The sequence below is a fragment of the Rattus norvegicus genome, chromosome 1, assembly GCF_036323735.1.
Source record: "Rattus norvegicus strain BN/NHsdMcwi chromosome 1, GRCr8, whole genome shotgun sequence".
NCBI lineage: Eukaryota > Metazoa > Chordata > Mammalia > Rodentia > Muridae > Rattus > Rattus norvegicus.
In genome coordinates this window covers 250,492,746-250,508,333 of record NC_086019.1, presented here as the reverse complement: position 1 = coordinate 250,508,333, position 15,588 = coordinate 250,492,746, and the positions used below count along the sequence as shown (strand labels likewise).

The 15,588-nt window shown below is 51.0% G+C and overlaps 1 protein-coding gene across 1 annotated transcript in view; it reads left to right on the top strand.

Moving 5' to 3' along the window:
* Positions 1-857: 857 nt before the first annotated feature.
* Slit1 (slit guidance ligand 1) overlaps positions 858-15,588 on the top strand; it is a 148,560-nt gene continuing 133,829 nt past the window's right edge. Inside the window, 1 exon segment of the mRNA NM_022953.2 lies at positions 858-1,213. Within this exon segment, the coding sequence (NP_075242.1) occupies positions 1,017-1,213 (197 nt within the window). The 5' untranslated portion in view covers positions 858-1,016.

Here is a 15,588-nt window from a genome sequence, read left to right as displayed (position 1 = left end):
CCTACATACAAAGTCCTTTCAGGACGCCTGTCATCCTAGCTGGCTGGCTCCTGTTCCCGGAAGAAGTTGGGCTCTGCCACTGGGGAGAGTATGTGTTGAGGGAGTAGACTAACCTGGCTTGAGACTTTTATGGTCTCTCAAGCCTCTGCCCTCAAGGTCCCAGGCTGGGCAAAGATAGGCAGCTTGGAGAGGCCACCTGGGACCAGAAGCCTCACCAACAATTGACAAAGGAAGTCGATGGGGACTGGTGACCTCTTCAGCCATTGGGGAAGTCTGCGGTCCCAGGGAAGGTGTAAGGGAAAAATCTTTTTTTCCTCCCCTGCACCAGCAGCTGAGGGTACTGAAGTGACTGGTCTAAATGCACACATTATTGTAATGTGTGTGTGTGTGTGTGTGTGTGTGTGTGTGTGTGTGTGTGTGTGTGTGTGTGTGTAGAGCCCCACAGAGCAGGTCCAGCCTGTAACCCCCCTCCCGGGCCCCCGCAGCCCTTGGCGCCTGGGAGGTTGCACCTTTGAAACTGAATGCCAGCGGCTGGGCCTCTGTTGCAGCAGAGGAGTGGTGGGGAGGAGGCGGGCGGTGGTCCGTGCTTGGGGGGAGGGCGGGAAGGAGTCTGGTCCTGGAAGTGTGCTTTTCGATTGATGGATGACTGCCGGGTGTGAGCGAGCGTGCGGGTGTGAGTGTGTATGTGTGTGAGCGCGCGCGCGAGGTGCGCGCGCGCGGGGCCTGCCCATTTTCCTCCTCACAGCAGTCAGTTGGGAGCTGGAGGGAGAGGGAGACGCCGGCAGCGAGCACCGGGAGAGGAGCTGAGCGCCCTCCGCTTAAGACGCCTTTCCTGGGTCCACGCACAGACGCCGTGACTGGGAGCATCTAGGTGCCACTCGAGCCGCAAGGGCGCATCGTACGATCCCCCCGGCTCTTCGGTCCCTCGGTGGGGATAGCACCTGGAGATAGCCCCGGACGGGGATGGTCAGCGGCTGCGGCCGTCTGACACGCGAGCGGGACACGGCGAGGGCACCATGGCGCTAACGCCCCAGCGCGGGTCCTCTTCGGGGTTGAGCCGACCAGAGCTGTGGCTGCTGCTATGGGCAGCCGCGTGGCGCCTGGGGGCCACGGCGTGCCCCGCCCTCTGCACCTGCACCGGCACTACAGTGGACTGCCACGGCACGGGTTTGCAGGCCATCCCCAAGAACATCCCACGGAACACCGAGCGCCTGTGAGTACGGCTCCGCCCGTCCACTGGGACTCCCTCCACCCCCTCGACCCCTGGTTGCTCTCCCACCATGACGGATCCGAGGGACGGGAATCGGGTGTGGGGCGCAAGACTGTTGGGCTCTGTCGCCAGGAGAGGAGTCAGTGCCTTGGTAGGTTTTTAGGAAGCCAGAAACCAGGAGCGCCGCTGTTTTGCAGGTGCGGGATTGAAAGGGCCCTGGACACATCGTCCTCAGCCCATCCTCACACCTGCCCCTTGCGCTTTCCACTGTGACAGGTCCTTCCTACTGCACAGCACTTTATCCCTCTAGGGTACCGGGAGCCTTCCTGGGATCTAGGAGAAAAGCTTCCCACAGAGTCCATGCACGGGATTCTCCTTTTGGACACATGGGGCTTGGCTGGGTTCTGAGTGGGCAGGTGGACTTGGGCTCCAAGGGCTCTCTGTTTGGTGTGTAGAGTAGAAGTTTCTGGGCGCCTATTCTACCCATTGTTTGGCCCCAGAGCCTTGATAATTTTCCCCTTAAAGGTGTGAGCAACCCACCCTCTCCTTCAGTTCCCACCCCTAGCCCAAGCAGACAGACAATGGGACCTGAGGGCCTTTGGTTTGGGTTTTGGGGAAGGTGACATCCGAGCCCTGTAAGGGTGACACGAGTCCTGGACTACGAGCTCAGGAATGATACTAGTGGTGAGAAGCTCCGACAGGGACACAAGGTTGAAGACATTGACGATGACAAGTCATAAAAACCTTCCTCCCTCCCCTCTCGTTCTCCTGTACTTGATTTTGAGGAAACTCCACCCTTTCTAGACCTGCCTCATAAGCCCGGTAGAGCATGTGTGATGTGTTTTTCTATTTTCCTGCCAAATGTGGTCTGTGTGAAATTCCAGCATCTAAGGACACCACGGTAGCTTGAGGCCACGGTTCTGCGGGTCGTGCAAGTGGATTTTTAGTCACACACAGGGCCTTTGTACACTCTCAGAGGTGACCATAGCAGGAGGGCTTTTTTCGATACTTTGTGGAAGGTTAGTCGCTTCTTTGAAGCCGTTTTTCCTCTTTCTGCCCATACTCCTGGGTGACTGCAGTGAGCGTCAGGAAAGGTATACATATTTTGATAACTTTGGAGCATGTTTTTATTAGTCTCAGCTGGTCAGAGGTGGAAACCCCAGGGAGAGCTGTTGCCTACATCAAACTCTGAACTTCCGTTCCAAAGCCAGCAATTAGTGAGCACACGCTTGCCCCAGACTCTTCTTGGCTGGGTTTGAGACATTCCCGTGACAGTTTCAGAGAATTTGCAATCTGCATGCAATCTAGTTGGGAATTGACGTGGTGTGTGTGTGTGTGTGTGTGTGTGTGTGTGTGTGTGTGTGTATACGCACGCAGAAATTGGGGTGGCACTGAACTGAGCTTTCTTATATATTTGGTTGTGAGCCTAGCCTTTAACGGCTGAGCCATCTCTCCAGCCCTGAACTGAGCTTTCTTGAGGCAGTCTCACAGACCTGGAGAGGAACTAAGAACCAGCAATTGTGGAGCATCTCTGAACAGTCTTGGCCTGTTCTTTTTGGATGAAATTTCTGTCCCCTGCTTTACCCAGTGGTGTGGTGTATTTTTTTTTCCCTGAGGCTGTTACCCTGGTGGCAGCCCACACGTGAGACCTATGAGCCCCTCTGCTTTGCTTTGGCACCTAGACTATTCTGCATTCTCGTTTGCCCACTATCCTACTACCCCGAATGTTTATGATAGGTTCCGTTTTGCCTTTCATGAATTCTTGTAGTCGGTGAGATGGAAGCGAATCCTGGGACAGAACAGAGTCGAGGGTAGTCCTAGGAGCCAGAGCATCTGGGTTAGAAGCCCAGCGCTGTGAATTATGGGCTGTGACTTTGGACAAATTATCAGGCTTCTTTGAGCCTTAGTTGCTTTCTATTAGGAAATGGAGTTTGGGCTACAGCAGGCTTCTGGTTCTTGTGGCAATGGGAGGTAATGTGTGGGAGAAGCTGGGGTTCAGGTGCTTGCTCATTAAGGTGCTATCTTGGTAACACAGGGAGACAAGTCTCATATTTATCAAGCCAGTGTCTTCTCTCAGTTCTGAGGCACCAAAGAGAGTGAACCTGTCTCTGTCTTCAAAGGGCAGATGGTGTGAAGGCCGGACATGGGATCTTTAGCGGGTAGATGTAGAGAGGGGCTGGGAGAACACTAGGCCAAGAAACCCTTTTTTGGGGTGAGGGGAGTTCTTAGAAGGTGGAGTGTGTTGTTAGGGTTGGTGGGTGTGCCAAGCAGACACAGGCAGGAGTGACTACTGAACACAAAGCCTGCGTGCGACTGGCCTCGACTGGTGTGGCCTGTGGGTCAGATTTTCCCAGGGGCTGAATTGCACCATGTCAGAGATGAGAGGAGTCTGGGGTTGTAAAGAGAGATTGGGAAGGGCCAGGAAGGCCTTTCTTCAGCTTCACATTCCCTTTGGAGATGTCTGGGTGGGAGTCCAGGGTGAGCATCTTGGGGGAGCTAGAAAGGTGTGTTGGTCAGAGACTAGCCAGCAGCTCCCCAGGTTGGGACATTTCTGTAGGTTGAATGCTTACTTTCTGTTCTTCAGACATCTCCGCTGGTTGTCCAGGGGACCCAGCAACTTTATGACTATATGTTTTGTAATGCTGGGTTCAGACCTGTTCTTCCAAGTGGGGAGACATTGTTCTGGTTTTCTGTGGAGACCTCTGGGAAGAGCTTGTGTAAGGCCCAGCACTGCTAAGGAAGTTGGCCTAGCCACAGACACTGAGGGCTGGGTGGATGGGCAGGGAAGGGATACTAAATAATTCACTGCAACAGAACAATTATACTGAAGACTGGAGGAGACCTGCTGGCAAGACCCTGGAGAAGTCATGGCTTTGTAGGGCCCAGGCTTAGAGGGTTCAGCCATGGCAGCCAAATGCTAACTTTTCCCTTCCACTCAAGGATCATCACTTTCAGTGTTTATGCCAGCGTGTCCAGGTCACTGCTCTTCCCTACTACCCTGGCACTTGTATTTTAGGGTGCAGAAGGGGGGAGTCATCTGCCAGACCTTCCATCAAGTCATCTAAGGATGGAGAGAGGTGGGCTGGGCCCCTAGAAGGTCAGGACTCAGATTGCCATCTCTCCCCGGGTGTATCGTATTCTGTCCCTTGTCAAGCTGTGAGACTTGCTTCCATGACTTTGTGTGTGCTCTTGTGCCCTTTTCCTGGTTGGTTCACCCCTCCCTAGTGGCATCCATGTGCCAAGACCCATGGCTTGCCTGAAGCTGCATTCAGTAGGGCTGGACGGTCACCTTCACGGTTTGGGGAACCCATTTGGAATCCAGATACTGATGGAATTGAGGCCAGGGGCTGAAACCATGCCTGTCACCAAGCCCTGACTAGGTGAGCCACTGCAGGGTCCTATAGCAGAGAATCTTGCTGAGCAGGAGAATTGGCCCTGGCAGTGGAGGGTAGGGGGTGAGTCTCCGGCTCTCCCAGGCACAGAGACAGTAGCCACTGTGCTGTGCTCACTGAGCGAGCAACTGGTAAAGAGACCCAGGGGTGCTCTGTCGTTCACATGCTTGGGACTCTGTTTCCCACAGATAAGGGGTATAGTGACAGTTTTGCAGGAAATATGCTGGGGTTCAATGGCCTGTGGGTGGTATTTTGCCTTCCCTTGTCCTGTGGGAATAATGTCCTTACCCCATCAGAACTTCACAAGGATTCATTCAAACTATGTTTACGAAAATGCTTCATAAGTCACACGCCGGGTGCTAATGCTGTGAGAAGCCCGTGCTAAAGGCTACGACGTTCAGGGAGCTTGGAAGGTACTTGCTGAGGCTTGACCACGCTGCAGGGGGCTCTCCCTAAGTTCCTGCTGCTCCAAGCATGTGGCCATTGTACCTGAGCATATTTTCCTCTCTCCCCTGCGATTTGGGCACAGGGAGAAGGGGATCTGCAGCAGGGTGGAGGGTTGCAACAGCACTGCTCTGGTAACGCCTGTCTGGCGTTTTGTTAGTCTTGCTCTGCCTCTTGGCAGCTGGGGCATCCTGCAGGGCTGCATTCCCTCATTCAACAGATAGCCGCTGTCTATTGAGCTCTCTGCATTGTGCCCGGGTGGATGGAGAAACGGCCTCTTCCTAAGTTCCTGTCCAGCAGGAGAGCAAGAAGAATGGCCTGCTAGGCAGATAAACACATAATTGCAAATTGAGATAAGTGCTTAGGAGGAGTACACTCCCTCAAATCCCGGGGTTCTTTTGCCCGTAAAGTGGGGGTACCTGCTTCTAAGCTGGGCCTGGGTATTGAACTCCGTAATAGGCAGAAAGATGCTGTGTACTTCACAGAGCCTGGCAGACAGCAAGTGCCCAGCAAATGGGACGATTATCTCTGCTATTAAGGTGACAGAGAGCTCCAGGGACATAAAAGAATTCAGAGACCACTCAGTGCTGGATCCTGGCAATCTGCACCCTGGTCTCACCAGGCAATGGCGAGGAGCCCTGGATCACACCCGAATAGTAGCATACTGTCCTTTCTCAGCACCTCCTTCTGAACGACGGAGGACACACCAGGAGGTGGCCCATACCGCCCAAGGTTGCTATGCTCTCCTGGGGCCCCGTGTGGGGTGTTGGGGACAGGCAGCTCCCTGCGTTATCCGTTATCGGGAGCAGCCGGGAGGGCGTTTGGCGGAGTTGCCGCCTCCAGTTCTGTGCCGGCATTAGCAGCTCGGCAGGGCTCTTGCTTAATGGGATTTTCTTCCCAAATGCTGTAATTATCGCCATACAAATACTTATTACCCAGAGCAGATGACGGCCGGGCCTTGGGCAGTAGCCAGGGAGCTGGGCTGTGCTGGAGGTGGAGAATTGGCTCCTGTTTTTGATGGAGTTTGCCACCCCCTCCTCTCCTTTCTGGAACCCAGCCCGTGGCCAACAAACAGCTGTTGGGCACCTGCCGTGTGTGCATCGCATCAAGAGAGGTCCGGGTATGGGCTGGTTCCTCTGGGAGCTTGCAGCGGGGTGGGAGGGAAAGAATAAGTATGCAGGGACATCTGTAGGGACTCGGAGCACAGCAGCTTCCAGCACAGGCAGGCATTGGTGTGACAATGGCCTAGTTTGAATCCTGGCTCCATCAGTCGCCACCTGGGAGACTTTGGGCAGCTCAGCAGTGACTCGATTTCTTGGGACCAGTGATGACATTTAGCTTGTAGGGCTGTAACGTTGAAATGAAATAATACAGGTAAAGGGCTGAGACTACTGCGTAGCCTGTAGCTAGTGAGATGAGTGTTGATTGATTGATGGGAGGCGGAGGCACTCAGTGGTGGCACAGAGATGGGCGGAGCTGAGAGATGGGCGGAGCTGAGAGAGATGAGCGCGGGCTGGAACCAACTAGGAGTCTAAATCTGGAAGGCAGGTAGAGGGAGGCAAAGAGGGGTTAAGCACATTTGTGGGCACATAGAGGAGAGTGCCAGGGATTTGGGAATGGGGAGCAGATCCATCGGAGGAGTGAAAAACTTCATAGCTGAATTCTAGGAGAGCATCAGGCCAGGAAAATGAGAAACTGCCAAGGTGTGTGTGTGTGTGTAAAAGAGCTTGTATTAAACTTTTGAAACATCAATGATTTTGAAACAAATTAGCAGAGCTGAGCAAACTTCACCCAAAACCAATTTTAGATTATTTTCATTGTTCATAAGGCTCCCCTGTGCTCACTCTAATTTGTTTGTTTTACTAGAAAAATTGCAACAAAAGTTGTGTCTCCTTGACTCAGAGTGAGTCAATTGCTCCGTTATTCTGCTCCTTCCTGAAAGACCTCATGCTCACGCTTATACACACATGCTCAAGTACAGGTTTTGGCTTTATGAGGCAAGATCTCACTTGGCAGCCCAGGCTGGCTTTGAACTTATGATCCCAGTATCTTGCCCTCCCAAGGAGGGTGATGGTGGGCGTGTACCACCAGACCTGGCTTCACGATTCTTTCCTACCCTGAAACATTTAAGAATAGGCTGGAAGCCCTGTAGATTTTTAAGCATTGGTGTGTTTTCTAAGAACAACAACTCTCCCAAAGTCAGAACATTGCAACACACGATACTGTTAGCTATTCTGTCCCTCATGTTCAGTTTCCGTCAGCTGCTGTGTGTCTTATCAACACTTTTATCAGGTTCACAATCTGACCCCCAGATAGCATTTAGAAGCCACGCCTCCCCGTCTTTCATTGGGGCGCCTTGTCTGGTTCTGTTCTCATTGACTTTGACATATGGAGGACCACAGGACAGCTAGCTATCAGGTCCTTCAGCTTGGCTTTGTCCAGTCATTCCTTAGGGCTACATCCCATCCTAAGAATTCTAAATAAAGCACTTTGTTTCCTTCTTTGTCCCCATGAGAAGACACACAATGTCAGTTTGTTCCCTAGGTACACAGATTAAGACAGATAGGCTATCTGTTTTCCTCTTCTGAGTTGTTAAGTAATTTGTACAGAGACATTTTGAAGCCATGCGTGTAACCTGTTCTTCAGAACTTTGCCCTGGGGCTTCAGATCCAGAGGCTGATTCTTGGTCTCGTCTGTTCAATGCTGTTTGCTGGTTAGACGGATCTTGACTTCTTCTGCATCTTTGTCCATTTTTAGCAGGCTTGTGCATTACTGTTCTTTTTGCTGGGTTCTGGTTTGTTATCATTAGTGTTTGGTGTTTGAAGTATCTCGGATTTGGGAGGTGGGAGCCCAGGCAAACCCATCTGGTGTCCTGTTGACAGGCTCCTTTGAGCATTGACCCTAGGGGTTTCAGGCCAAGAAGGGTGAGTATGAACGACTGTTTCAATTCTTCTGCCTGTCTCTGGTGTAGGATAGGTGGCCTTACTATGTAGACCAGGCTGGCCTCAAACCCACGGAGATGACTTACCTCTGTCTCCTGAGAGATGGATTAAATGTGTGCCCCACCCATCTTATGAGCTTTTTTCATGGTTTGGTTGAGCCTGTGCATTTTGGCAAGGATGTCATGGTGGGGGGAGTGATGTGTCCTCTGAGTGTCCCATCATAGAATTTCTACAGGAGTTGAGGCTGTGCATGGAGAGGCCCACAGGCCCAGCCTGGGAGAGTGACTACGTACAATCTAGCACAAAATGCACTCTTCTAGACCCATCCTGGAGATTCTGATTCTGTAGTCTTTGATAACGGCACTTTCAGGGGATTCAGATTTGGGGTGCACAGAGTGAGATCTGGGAGCACTGCTTGCTGTTGGGGTCTCTTAGTGAAAAAGTGTACCCCTTGAGGCCAGAGGAGGCCTGTCACTCTGGCCTGCACTGAGAGGAGGTGGGGACGAGCTGGTGGCAAGGGAAGATGGCACATGTGGGAGGAGCTATGCTCTGGGGAGGGAGCACTGGGCAGAGTTGGGGAGGAGGGTGGAGAGGGTAGGGCCATCAACTCTCTGAGGCTGAGGGTCAAGGCAAGGGCTTGCTGGCACAAGAAGCCCAGATCACTGAAGACTGGCACTATCAGCTTCCTGGAAGACGTGGAGGCAGACAGGCAGGCAGGGGCAGATGGTGGGAGCGAGTGGGTGCTGGGAAGCTTAGGGCAGAGAGGGCAGCACAGACGAACTCTGGCGAACTCTGGCGAGCAATCCCAGAGAGTTGCTTGCTTGGGTTATAGCAATGGTGGGAGGGGGGCCACTGAGTGAAGGGGTCAGGGAGGACCGGCAACAGGTCAGAGAAGGGTGGGCACAGAGATGTGCCTCGGCGGTGCCTGTGGTCACCATTTACACCCCCTCACACCAGACTCAGGGCGAAAATGCCTTAGAGTTTAATCTTCACTCTTGGTCTTACTCAGCAGTCCTGGGAGAAGATATTAAACCAGCTCTGCAGAGAGGTGGGGCCATCTGCAGCAGGGTCAGGACAGCTGGCTGCTCAGTGGTTGGCTGAGAGGCCCTGAGTCATGAGCCTGTGAGATGCGTTTGTGTGCAGCTTTTAAATTTGACCGGAGCCTGCTGTTCTTCAGATGTTAATAAGGGCCAGCTCCTTTCACTCCGCACTACAAAGCACCTGTCAGTGCCTTGCACTGGGGCCTCGAGGCCACCTGGGTGCCTGCTTCACCATTGATCCTGGCCTGTGCACATTTGGGGTAGACCCAAGGAGCCAGCTGGCACAGGCAGGGGGCATCTGGTCCAGAGGTGGAGGGAAATGAAGAGAGTTGGTGGGATGCAGGGAGGTAGGTTGCAGGGGTTGTAGGTGGAGGTCAGCCCAGGGCGTCAGTGACTGTGGGTAGGGAGTGGCTATTTGGTGTGGCTGTTTGGGAAGCTCCTTGATGCCCCATATTTGCATGGGGACAGGTCCTAGGTCAGAGGAAGGAAGTAGCAGGAGTAAGGCCAGGCCTCAGTGAGGAAGGGACCAGGTGAAGTTTGACTCTCATAGAAAATAGAATTGGAACTGAGTTAGACTTGATTCCCTCACTCCTACTGGAATTGCGTCCATTAAAAAAAAAATTCCCAGACAGAAATGAGCACCTGTTGGTGAGGACGTGCTTTGGTGAGAACATCAAAGGAAGCAGCTGCTCGGTAAAACAGGATGGCGATTTTGCAAAAAAATTTAAAAATAGAATTACTGGCTGGGCATAGCAGAACACAACTTTAATCCTAGCATCCAGGAGGCAGAGGCTGGTGGGTCTCTGTGAGTTCAAGGCCAGCCTGGTCTACATAGCAAGTTCCAGGATAGCCAGAGCTACATTGAGAGACCCTGTCTTAAAAGAAAAGAAAGAAGAGAAAAGAAATACTGTACACCCTGATTTGAATGAGGAAGTATCCTATGCTCACATAATCCGACGATTGGTCCCCAGTTGGTGGCACTGACTGGGGAGCATAGTCCCTGGAACTGGGCTTGGAGAACTCAAAAACCCTGTTTCTAGTTTGCTGTCCCTGCTTTATGCTGGTGGTTTGAGATGTGTGTTCTCGGCATCTAGTTTCTGTGGCTATGCCTGTTGCTCATGCGATGTAACTGTAAGATATCCCTTCCGTCGATGAGTAGCCTCCATCATGGTATTCTGTCAGCCATAGAGCGTGAACTAATATACTTCACGACCAAAAGAATCAAGAGCAGAACCCTCGAAGAGCAACTTTGTACTGTTACATCTGTGTTCATAGCAGCGCATTCCCGACAGCCAGGGGCTAATGGAGGCACAGGTGATAGATACACGCAACAGAGTAGATCACGCATCCTTCGATGGAAGTCGCACCTGCACACCCCTCAGCTGATGCTTTTGGGGGACCTCTGTGGCTGGCTGCTTTCACTAGCAGGATTTCCTTGCTCACCTAGGGCTCACCTAGGAGAACAGTAGGCTCTGGAAGAGAAGAGATTCTTACCAAGAGGCACATGCAATTTTGAGGATATGCCTATCCAGGGAAGGCATGTATCAAGTGGGTTGGGGGTGGTTTGTAGGGTAACAGAATCCACTGAAGCCAGACCTCCAGGGATCAGGTCAAACTGAGGCAGATCTACTGAGAAAGCTCACTGAAACATGTGTTGTGGGCTGTGTCAGACTCTGGAAGAGATGGGGAAACAAAACAAAACAACCAAATCAAACCCATAAAACAACCCAGCCCATGTTTTCAGAAGCTTCTGGTCTGGGGTAGCAGGTAGTGAGGCTGTAATAGGGGCTCAAGACTGCTTCAAATCCCTGTAAAGTTGTCCCTGCGCTGAGAGATGGCTCTGTGGCTCTGGAAGAGGAAGGTTTGCCACTGGGAAGGGAATGTTGGAGTGAATTAGGCCAATAGGAGGGCTGGACCTCTCAGGCATAATGGATGTCAGGCTTAAGGGCCACAGGCCTTGGAGTCTAGTGGGACTAGGAGTTGGGAATCCATCAGGGAAGACAATGGGGAACTTATAATGCATGGTAAGGAGGTTTTGTCTCCATTCCAACAGCAATGGGGTGGGGGCAGGGTAAAGGGTGTTTTTAGGACTTCCCCGAGGATCAGCTTGTAAGGACTCCCCTGGCTGTGGCTTTTTGAACAGACTCGAGGAGAGCAGGGGTGAGTGTGGGGAGCCCACCAGCATCTCTGCAGGCACAAGGGTGAAGGCCTGAGGCGGGCCTTGCACGATTTGTGGGCCTCAGGACTCTGAGCAGTGCCGAGGAGTGTCAGTCTTTCCTAAAAACTGCCCCAGCAGTAGCTGACTGTCCACCCAGGGAAGAGCTAGGTGCAGAAAGCAGCCCAGACACCTTACATCCTTCCCCGTGAGAGCTTCCTGTCACTGGTTCAGACTTGGGAGTTGCCTGGTCCCTAGAGAACAGGGATGGCTGGACCTCCAGAGCCAGACGCTGGTGAGGAAGTACTGAGCTCCAGACTGGGCTGAGCCTTCTGAAGTCTAAGCTACCCAAGGATCCCTTCTGCGTCTTCACAAACTCCCAGATACTGGTGAGTATTCCTGCTTCCCTAGAGGGAGCGATCAAGGGTCAGGAAATCCTTCTGGCTTGATTTTCCCTACATAGCTGTGCTTTGGAGAATTTTCTCCAAAGTCTTTCTGGCATTTGGGTTTTTATTTTAGCGGAGGGCCACCAAGGAACTGGCAGAAATGGGGACGTCTGTTACCAGGGCGTGTCTCCTTCTGATTACATCTGACACCCGTGTGTCTCCCTTCTCACTGGAATGATAGGGGTGAGCGCATTACTCTTAGGAGAGAGAGAAAGAGAGAGAACTGGGTGTCTGCTCTGGCTTTCAGCCTGAGGTCTGAGATGTGAGCAGCTGGTTCCTTCTGCTTTGCTTGAGCCTGTCAATCAGTACCAGCGTGGCCTGGCGACTCCACCCACTGGTACTCCACGATCCTGGAGGAAAACATCAATACCATAGTAAAAATAGCCACAGTTGATTATCCTCAGGTACAGAGAACAAACGGCAGGCCTTGATATTTTAGAAATACAAAGTCATCTAAACCCCACCACACCTTTAGGAAAGGGATAATATCACCCTCATTTTACAGATAGGGAAACTGAGGCACAGAACAGTTAAGCTCCATAGCTAGTGTGGTGGCAGGGCTCAAGTCCTTCTGCCCTAAGAACATGCTCAGCTGGGTGGGCTGGGAGCCTCCTGATACTGTTGCTTAAGCAAAACTCTGAGTCTTACCTGGGGACTCCAGAGCTCACAAGTGACTTTAGCTCTGTCTAAGGTCTTACCACACTGGCTGAGGGCACAGGGTGATGAGACAGGGGGAGGCAGAAGCTTCAGGTTTCCTGGCATCGGGGAAGAACTCCAGCTTGGCTTCATCCTTGCCCCACCATCTATTGGCTGTGTACCACTGGGTAAGTTGCTTCACTATTCTGTGCTATTGTAGGAGCCAGTAAGGAGTGGCAGGGGTGGGGCTCAGTGGCAAAGCTCCGGGGAGCTCCACCCTTGAGTCCTGAAATCCTCTGAGCTCCTAGGCTGAGAGCTGTCCTCGTGGGTACACTACCTGCTCCTCTGGCTGTGGTGGTCTTGGGTGTGAGTGTGTCCAGGCAGCATGTCTGTTGGGAGAGGGTCTTTATGACAATACTCTGGGATTACCTGTTAGAGGAACAAAGACTCTGATGCTGTGTATTCTAGCAAGAGGCCATAGTTGTCCTGCTAAGGCCAGGGCTTGATGACCCTGGAAAGGTCAAGCCTCAGATAAGGCCTGTAAGATGTTTCTAAGTTGCTGCTGCCCTCAGACTTGGGAGGGAGAAGGGTTCTTCCTAGAAAGGGAGTATTTTACTATGGCCACTGAGAGAGAGGGCACACAGAGAGGGCTGGGGCTGGGACAGGAAGCCACCAGCAGGAACTCCTGGGAAAGAGGCCAGACTTGCTTTGCCATTTGAGCCATCATGCCTTGCTGTCCAGTCTCTTTCAACATGGAGATGGGATGATGGGTAGGAAGGGAGAAGGAGGGACTGGCTGATGTCTGTGTCCCAATGTCCTCAGCATCTCAGTAAGAAGGGAGACACACAGGTGTCAGATGTAATCAGAAGTTCCTGTCTGCTGTCCACCTCTACCCTCTTTTGTGGGAATTCTGTGCTTGGGGACTCCTGAGTTTCATGTTGGCCCTGTCTTGTGCAGACGGGTCCTAGCATTTGTCTTTGCTCTGTCAATGGTGTGCTGGGAATACACTATAGTCAGCTGCCTTATAAAATAGCCCTAGGAAGTCTTCCAGAAGTACTTGTGAGAAAGATTACCTCAACTAGACAAGCAATATATGTGTATGATATATATTTGTGTGTGTATATATATATCTCAGACTTGAGAGAAAATATTCTAGAATGTCCATGAAGATTATCCTTAATGGTTAATCTTAGTAATGTTCAGTTTTAATTTTTTTTCTTTTCCAGGACTTAAAGTTCATATGTCACTAATTTTTATTTTTTTAATTAAATATTTTTATTTAAAAATTTAATAACACTTTTAAATGCATTGACTTATAAAACTTTAAGTGCAGAAAGTAAACTGAAAAGATACTAAAGTCACCTTATGTCTTACAACTTAACAGTTGTAGCTGTTAACAAATGTGTGTTCCCCTGGCTCAGCCTCCATGTGCACATGTGTGAATGTGCATGTGGCACAGCTTTTATGGAATATAGGCTGTCTTTTGACCTGCTGCCACATTCTGTGTGGTGGCAGCTCTCTGTCATCAGGCAAGTTTGTAGTTCACAGTGCGCATTTAGTTTTCTGAAATTCAATCAAGTGTTGGTTCTACGACTGACCATTTGAGTTTTATTGTTTACTTCTCTGTTGCTATGATGAAGTAGCATGACTTTGAGGAACTTATATAGGAGAGTGTATTTTAGCTTAAGGACCCAGAGGAGTCCATAATGGGAGGGAAGGCATGACAGCAGGTGGTTGGAACAGGAAGCTGAGAGATCACAACTCCATCCACACCGATGGAGTGGAGTCAAAGTGAAGCAAGGTGGTGAACTCTTAAAGCCACCTTCAGTGATCTACTTCCTCCAGCAAAGCTGCATCCACCAAAGGTTCCATAACTTTCCAAGTAGTGTCACCCACTGGAAACCAAGTGTTCAAAACTCTGAGCCTAAGGGGCCCATTTTCACTTCACTACCGTTGTTTTAACATCTTTTGTCCTTATAACTAACAGATATGTACCTTTATAAAGAGAAAGACAAAACCACCACCAAACAAACCTACCTTGTACTGTGGGACTTGCAAGCTGAAAGTTTCATCATGATGACTCAAAGAAAGGCTGAAGTTCTGCCTTCAGGAGCCAGTTAGCAAGGGTTCCCAAAGGTGCTTCCAGTGTTTGAAGGAAAGTTGTGTTCCAGAAGGTACAGATGGGTGGCCATTTCAGGAAGGAATCTTTAAATCAGTAAGATCAACAAGGCCTGTCATCATATGAAGAAGATATTCTCACAGCAGTTAGGATGAGGAAGGGCCTGGGTATGGGGCACTTGCTGGTGGTCTGGCAACTTCAACATCACTGAAACCCCTCAGATCCTACTATAATAAAAGAGATGAGGATAGAAAGTCCCAGGCATGGGGCATGAGTCAAATGAACTACTGGCTTGTCAGCTTTGATTGACAGCCTGGGCTCTAAGGGTCACAAGGTTATGGCTATGGGTCCTGTCATCTCTCAGCTGTTGTCTTTGGAAGAGCATCTAGCATCTGAGAACTGCTGTTCCATTATCTGTTAGATGGTCATGATAGCAACTTAGGTGAGGACCCAGGTTCTTGGGACATGCGGAAGCAAATAATACACTCAGTTCTTAGGGAAAGCAACTTTAGAGCATTGTCTAGACCACATAACTCTCAACACACTCCAGAACAAAGGAGACTTGGTTTGAACTCATGGCCATACCTGGAACTTTTGGCCACTGTTTGACTAAGTGCAAAGAAAGCCTTACAAGAGAACATTGTGTGTGTGTGTGTGTGTGTGTGTGTGCGCGCACTGTGCATGTGTACATGTGTGTGTTGAGGTGGGACATTTAATTGAAAGCATGAAGTTTACAGTGACAGTGATTGGGAAGAGGAGTCAGTGTGACTCCTGCCCTAGGGATGGGTTAGATACTGGCTGGAGGAGACAGATGGGGTCTGAGTGTGTACTGTGGTGGCTGAGACAGTGCAAGAACTTTCTGTTAATGAAACTTTCTGAGAACTTCTCCCTCTGAGTGGCCTGACTTCTTGAGAGTTTCTGGATAGAGACTGATTGAGCACTAGGAGGCTGGGTGGGAAGGGGCCATATGTCCTCTGAGGTTGGGTCTGTGTCTAGCATGCCAGTGAGGATGGAGACATGAGTCCAGGATCTGTTCTACTTTCTGAAGATGGGCCAAAGGAAGGCAGATTGACCTTGGAAGGGAAGACAGGGCTGATGCCCAGGACGGTGTGGGAGAAGCCATAGCATCAGTAGGTCTGGCCCCTGGGGATGGAGCGGCAGGTTCAGCCTTCTCTACTTGGCCATATCCTCCTGCTAGCTGCTC